Source organism: Gouania willdenowi, chromosome 22 (assembly GCF_900634775.1).
Source record: "Gouania willdenowi chromosome 22, fGouWil2.1, whole genome shotgun sequence".
NCBI classification, from domain to species: domain Eukaryota; kingdom Metazoa; phylum Chordata; class Actinopteri; order Blenniiformes; family Gobiesocidae; genus Gouania; species Gouania willdenowi.
Window position 1 is genome coordinate 17,369,565 of NC_041065.1, and position 7,697 is coordinate 17,377,261.

Genomic DNA, 7,697 nt, shown 5'->3' on the forward strand with positions numbered 1-7,697 from the left:
TCCCCCAAAAAAATTTTGTCTACAGTCCCATTTTGTAAAATAAATTGTGAGAGAATCGTATCGTGAACCCAGTATCGTGAATCGAATCGTATCGGGAGTTGAGTGAATCGTTACGTCCCTAACTTCTAGCCAATATCGTCTTTAGATGACTTTGTATTTTTGATAATTAGTCTTCTGGCCTGAATGATTGAATAATATATGAGCTTTATTTCCTCATTCTTAGTCTTGATGTGATAACTTTAGGTAACACACACACTGTGTCACTCTGTGCATCAATTATAATTGTAATGGCGTACTGCGTCAATTATAATTGTAATGGCGTACTGCGTCAATTATAATTGTAATGGCGTAATTGCTAATTATTTGAATTATGGCGTAATGATAATTGTAATTACAAAAATCTATTGCTGTCGTAATCACAATGAAATTGTAATTGAGTTAAGATAATTGGCTTTGTCAATGTAAATACTATGAAAATTATCAATAATAATTTAATGCAAAACTGGGGAACCATGTTACAGCTCTATGTACAGTACTACACATATGCAGTTAGCAATTTAAAAAAAAAACATAATAATAAATCGAGGGATATACTGACACAAAAAAGGCTCGGACGCACACACCAAAAATAATAAAACCTAAATGTTCATTGATTAGGATGCCTAATAATTTAACCAATAGATAGGAAAGAAATTAGGTGATAGATATTTGCTTTTAGTGCATTTTACAGCTGATATAGTGGAATGTAATTGAGAATGTAATTGTAATTGACTTTCTGAGGATAAAAAATTATTGTAATTTAATTGTAATTGGGAAAATGTGCTGGTCACTGTAATCATAAATAAATTGTAATTGAATGTGAGTAATTGAAAACATAATTGTAACTGAAAAATGTAATGGAGCCCAGCCCTGGTGTGTACACATAGCTGAGCCTGTGGTCCACATCGCTCTGAGAAGGAGGTGATCCATCTGACTGGATAACATCTGACAGCTTGATGTTCTTTTGTTGTTTTTTTTCTCCTCTTATCAAAGAACTAAACGGCGCGTCTGCTCTGTGTTTAGGAACAACGTGCTTCCTCATATCATTGAGGCCAAATACTTGGACATCATGGATGCCCAACACATGTAGCTACAGACGGACCTCCAGGGAACAGAAAGGAAGATGAACAAAAATCCTATTTTTCAATGCAAAACTGTACGAAAGCAACAAGAAGAAACGGCGACTGTTTAGATTTTTGTATCTGATACGAACATGTGAACAGGTGAGGCGCTGGGAACAGGAAACGGGTGGGAGGAGGAAGTGGTGACATCTCTCTCTGTGGGGAAGAAGAGCAGAACTCCGAAGTCACCAGCGTCTGACCCTGCTGGCGTGCTTGGTGCCACGCACACCTTCATGTTCTACTCTCACACCTTTGCTTTGTCACAGGGAACACTTTACCGCGTCCTCACTGCAGTGTGTGACAACACCAACCACACAGTTACAGTATAAGCTAGAGCAGTGTTTCTCAACTGGTCTGTGCTCCAGAACCAGTAACAGCCCATAAGAACCAACCCTGAGCCAAACACAGGATGTTCTATCTAGACCATGATATAAGTTAAACCATCACATTTGTAGCAAGTGTGCTTCAAACTGCCTTTTATTAAAGTACAAAGTTATATTTGAGAGAAAAAAATGAAGTAAAACTGATTTATTATCAGTTACTAATGATTAAATAGATATTTTACAATGAAAGCAATACAGACACAAAAAAGACACTGTTGCCGTTGGCGGCCATCTTACTGGAGACTATATCCAAATAGCAACCAGCTACTTACTGTACATTTAATGTACATAAACAGGACAGATGTCACATCTGCACATGAAAAAATAATTTGGTCCTGTTTACCAATTTAATCAAATTAAAAACTTGCAGCGTGACGGTATACAAATCATCTATATCTGACTACTTAACAAGTGTCAAGTAGTCAGATATGCATGGGTATAGTAACATATTTATTTATACATACTGTACATGTATGCATAAATATATATATATACATTTATTATTTTTAGTCTTTAATCTTTATATAATTGTATGTATGTTTTGATCTGGTTGCAGTTACACAGTGAATACTACTCCTTTTGAGGCCATTTTTGGCTATATTAAATCAATATGTCACTTTATTCAAATAAATAAAACTACTAGAGATTTCTTTTTTCATTTGCTGCAAGTCTGTCACGTTGTTAAATGTGACATATTAGTTCTTTAATGGGATGGATGTGACAGTGCTCCTGTTTAGTCACATGGACAGAAGCAGCAGTTAATTTCTAGTAAGATGGCGACCAACATGGTACATACAGTATGTGTACTTCTACAGCACCAACCTTCAAAATAAAAGCAGATTTTTTCCTTCTTTGCCCAAGCGATCCACTGAAATTGAATCCCCCAACCCCCGAGTGGAGCACGTAGCCTCCCGTCCACTCTTCGCACCCACATTGTGTCCGTGCGCCGTCGTATTTGGGCTTTTCCACGCACTGCGCACGGGGTGTGCGTGTGTGGACGCTGCTCTCAGGCTGCTGTAAAGTAAAACCCCTTCCCTTTTGTGCCATGGTGTCGTGTTGGAAACCTTCCCATCATTCCTGAACCCTTTGCCCCATCGTTTTCCTCCTCCTCCTCCTCCTCCTCCTCCTCCTCCTCCTCCGTGAAGGATACTTGTGCTCATGGATGCTTTGTTTGTAAGCCATTCCAGAAAAAAAAAAAAAAAAAAGTCTCTGTTTTAAAAAAAAATAAGAGTGTGTGTTTGTGTGTTTGTGTGTCACGGACACAGTTCTTACATGTGCTTCATCTGTCTCTCAGTTTTTAGAAAACATGGTTTTTAACGGTGGACCTGAAGTGACCAGATGAATTAAAAGAGTATGTATAACATTCCACGGGTATGTAATGAATATAATGATCTAGATTCATGACAGCACAAGCCAAACCTAGCAACGTCTTATCCAAACGATGAATATATTAGAATATATATATATATATATAAAGGCAATATATATGAGAATTATAGTTGGAATTGAGATGGAATATTTATTTATCATGAGAGAAGTTTATCTTTTTGAGTGCAAAGTGATTATTTTGTGTGTTTACCCTGAGATGGAAGGAAAGGTGTACTCCATTGCCCTCCCCCCCCCCCCCCCCCCCCCCCCACACACACACAGTTACTGTTGTGTGTACTTTGGAGTGTTTGCCTCACACGTAGCTTCACTGCTGTGTTCACATATCAAAGTCCTCTCCTACTCCAGCACGGCTCTGCTGCATTTGCAAGTGGCGACAGACGTCGAGTCAAATGTGAGATTTTACAGCTTTTGGATTCAATAAAATGGATTTTTATTGTTTCTTTTTGTGGAAACGTATTAGAATTGAAAAAAAAGAAAGAAAAAAAAAAACACCAAAAAAAAGCAGAAACCACGGTTATGTTCTCTATTTAGACGTCAGGGTGATTAGGTCAGTGCTTGCAAATGTCGTCCTGTGATGATTGAGAGGTTTATCTTGTGATCTGCAGCTAAAAAAAAAAAAACAAAAACAAAAAAACAACACAAACAAACGAGGACTTTTTGATGCACTGGTTTTTGCTCAACGCGTCTCCCATCGCACATGCAACGTGTTTGCAAAGTTAGTAGCAGGGTTTTAACATTCAGCAATACTGTGAGGTCTGGGTTTCAGAGGCCAGCAGCATCAGCAGCAGTCATCCTCTCACACACACACACACACACACACACAGCAGAGGGGAATCCAACCTGTCAAAGAGAGCATTCCCAGTGCCATGCTTTCACTCCGCTTCAGTTGCTTTCCCCAAGCATCCAAATGGCAGCTCTCTCGTGCAGTTCTGTCTCTCACCGCAGTGAGGGAGATGTCCAATTTAAGCAGACGTCTCGTGCTGAGATTGCAGGACATGAAAGGGAAGCTCTCGGGTATTTGCATAATCTTTGGACTAAGCCTTAAGACAGAGCTGGTGAGCGAAGGGAGAGATTTTAGAGCTATGTAGAGTTTGCAGAGCAAAGGTTAGCTTTTTATCAGCTCTCAACTGTAATCCATGACCAGATATCAGCATCTAACTTGGGACAGGGTACAGAGACTCCCCTATTCTCCTCCCTATGTGACAGTACTGTTGTCCGTCCTTCATATCTTCTCTTTACTGATGATTTTTTTTTGAAAAACGCAGGAAACCTTTCAGACCAAACCTTCTCTGTTAGTGAGCCCTCCACCCTCGTCCTCCTAATTGGATTAAAAATGCCGTCGTGTGGTGTTTATTTTTTCATTCTCCTGATTTCATATAGCCTTTTCTAATCATGAATGTATGACGTGGGTTTTTATATAGCATAATAATTTAGGTGTCAAACAGAATCTGTAATTTTGTCAAAGAATCAGCTATATTTGTAAGCTGTAATATGTAAAGAAGAGAAAACTGGTTATCAAACAGAATGTGTTGGTTTATTCTAGTATATAAATATATACTGTACACTGAAAAAGAGAGATTATCTCGAGCTGTTTGCCAAATAAAAAGTAGTAGTGATGTACAAACGTGTCGTGCTTGGTGTTTTTGATGTGTACTGGAGTGCAGAGTGGGTGCAATACAGGTCCTCCAGTATCTGAGGTGTGTGGAAGCAGGGAATTGAGGACCTGGATTGCTCCTCTAAGCAGTGGTTCTCAAACTTTTCCCAGTAGTACCCCTTTAGACCGTTAACTTGAAGCCATGTACCCCCTACTCCTGCACACTTACTGTAAAAAAACATAATAATGTGATGTCATGTACATTGTATGCCTACAGTGGAATTTGTCTCTGAATTTTACCAACCCTGTTGATGAATAATATGTGAAAAAATACAATAGAATAATAATCTGTTAGCACACAGAAAATCATCTTAGAATTATCACTCGATTTATTTAATTAGCCTACTGGCATTTTCAGTGAGAAACGACCTCTTTTAATTTGGAAAAAAAAAGAAATCTACCCAACATTTATTGATTGAACATATTCCTGTAATACATACAGTATATTCTTCATGATAAAACTGAAATACAACTCGCTACAACTTTAATGAGAAGGATGAGGTAGGGGAAGCACATAACTCTGCAACGTTTGGTGAAATTTGAGAGAGTCTGAGTCTTTTTCTGTATTTTGTTTTCATGTTTGTCAAAGCTAAAAACATCACTTTCACGCAAGTACATGGTGGCAGAGGGCATCACGCACACTTTGCTAGTGCTAGTGGTTTTGGATGAAATTTTCAGGAAAATTGATAAATAGGACAAGGAACAGGTGAGTAAATTTTGGTGAAAAAAAAAAAAAAAACATATATATATATATATATATATATATATATACCGTTCATTTTCCCCTCCACACTGTGGAACTTCTTGTTGATGATGACGGTTCTCTCAGAGTCAACAGCTAAATGTTTGACCGGTAGTCAAGGAAACACAGCTCAGGTAGTCATGGTATCACAGCTCAATGTTGACAGATAGTCCTGGTAACACAGCTCAATGTTGACAGGTAGTCGTGGTAATCCTGAGTTTACCATGTTACCGTGACCGGAGGGCGTTAGCTGAGCTTGAGCTGCTTGGCGGAGGTCTGCGCTCTCCGAGTTATTTTCTAGTTTCTAATGTCATGCTGTTTTAAACATTTTTTTAACGTACCCCCAATGACAATTTGCATACAACCCCAGTTTGGGAACCCAGTCTGTACCGTAAAGAACCATAAGCTTGTCGGGGACCAAAGAAGACAGCTGAAGCTCCCAGCTCCTGAAGCAAGTGGTGTTGCTGGATCCACTGGGAAAACAGAACAGAGGATGCTAAAGTGATCCTGTTGCAGTTTCACAGGATGTTCATTACATCAGGTCCTGGGAGTCTTTGGGAATGTGCGAGCAGCAGAGACGAAGAGTCACCACGAACATCCTGGAAGTCGTTAAGAATTTTTGGAGGATGATTAGACGAGGGGCACAGATGGTTGTCTGCACATGCAGGGACACATCACTCCTGGCTGGGTGAGCCTTAGAGAGGATGTCTGAATTTGTCCAGCTTTCACCAGGACGTTAGTCAAATCGTCCCTGAAAATTCCTATTATTTTCTCACATCCGGGACTCATTCCTTCGCACCTTATTAGTTCATCCCTCTGAAATAATGAAACGTAAATAAGTACTATGCACTTAAAAGTGATGGATTGATTATGTGCTCTTCAATTGAGTTGATGTTCTCTATAATTTATTATTGCAAAACGTATAAAAAAAAAAGTGCATTATTACCTTCACAAGAATTTGTCTATCACAAATAAGTGCATTTATACATGCATAACAATGTATCCTCATCAAACAACAGAAAAATGTTCAGGCCAAAACAAAAGCATATAAATCCTACCCTTCAATATTCAAAATATGAATATTTATTCATCTCATTCTCTTGCACAACCTTTAAAAAAGCTGTTTACACTTTACACAGGGAGCCGCATGATCTTAAACCAACATTAGAATAAATTCACCGTTTAACTCCAATTAAAATTCCCTTCACGGCTTTTTGCACAGCAAACATCTCTGAGGTCATATTTACCTTTATGTAATGATAAACCTCTGTAAGCAAGAGTCTTTAACGCACCCTAATGATCATCTGAAATATTACAGTGAAGTCAATCAATACGTGTCTTAATTAAAAGTGCAACTGTGTGATCATTATATGTGTGTTAAATTCAATATTTATACCTCATTGTTTTGAAACACAAATATTGATTTTTTTAAAAAAAAAAAGATGATGCAAACAATCAATTATATAGGAAAAAATGACAGAGCAGCTACTGTGTGGAGTGATCTCTTGATGAAATCAGTCTTGGATTTATACAGATTAGTAACTGATTTAGAAGTGTTGCTTATAGTTAAGTTATGTTATTTTCAGCTTTAAAATGTCAATTTTTCCTAAGATTAAATTCGATTTCATTTGGGATATAACCCTTCATTTCTAATTATATGTACGTGTTTGAAGATTCAATTGCTTGTGGAATGTGTCTCAGTTCACAGGAAAAAGAATATATGAAATATGAAATCATCATTAACTCATCTCCCTAATGTGAAACATCCTGCATCTTTAATAGACTCAATAGTTTTATCTCTGGCGCCACCATCAGGACAAAGTCCAGACTTTAGTTCCATGTCACATGATGCCAGTGTGTGATTACCGATTGGTGGTTTTTTTTAATTCGCATTAAAACACGTATATGGAAAAAAAAGGTATGTCTTACCTGAACATGAATACAAGACAATGAACAAAAAGAAAGAAAGAAAGAAAAACACATTATAGTAGGTTCAGAATGAACACTTTACGCATTGACTGTAAATAAGATTTATTCAGTATTGGGGGAAAAAAAATATTAGTGATTTTTTCTTATTTATTTTTAAATCATTTTCGTGATATTTTAATTTTGCTTATGAAATTATGCACATGCGCAGTGGCGGATTCGCGCGTGAGAAATAATAAAGCTGATGTGGCTTCCGTCTTAAAGTTTTATTTATTTTTATTTTTTTGTTGTTGAACCAACAACTCGTGTCTTATGTATCTCTGTGTTTTAAATTTACATTTTTAATTATATAAAAAAAAGAAAAGATAAATAAATAAATAGTCACGTGATTTAAAAAAAAAAAAAAAAATTGTGCATGCGCATGCGCAAACCAATGTTTATCG

At 37.4% G+C, this 7,697-nt stretch overlaps 1 protein-coding gene across 3 annotated transcripts in view; it reads left to right on the plus strand.

Annotated features, from left to right (window-relative positions):
• slc4a11 (solute carrier family 4 member 11) overlaps positions 1 to 4,556 on the plus strand; it is a 137,441-nt gene extending 132,885 nt beyond the window's left edge. For all 3 annotated transcript variants that reach the window (XM_028437333.1, XM_028437331.1, XM_028437334.1), the window contains one exon: positions 1,063 to 4,556. In XM_028437333.1, the coding sequence (XP_028293134.1) occupies positions 1,063 to 1,129 (67 nt within the window). In that variant the 3' untranslated portion in view covers positions 1,130 to 4,556. The remainder of the gene's footprint in view (positions 1 to 1,062) is intronic.
• The last annotated feature ends 3,141 nt before the right edge of the window (positions 4,557 to 7,697 follow it).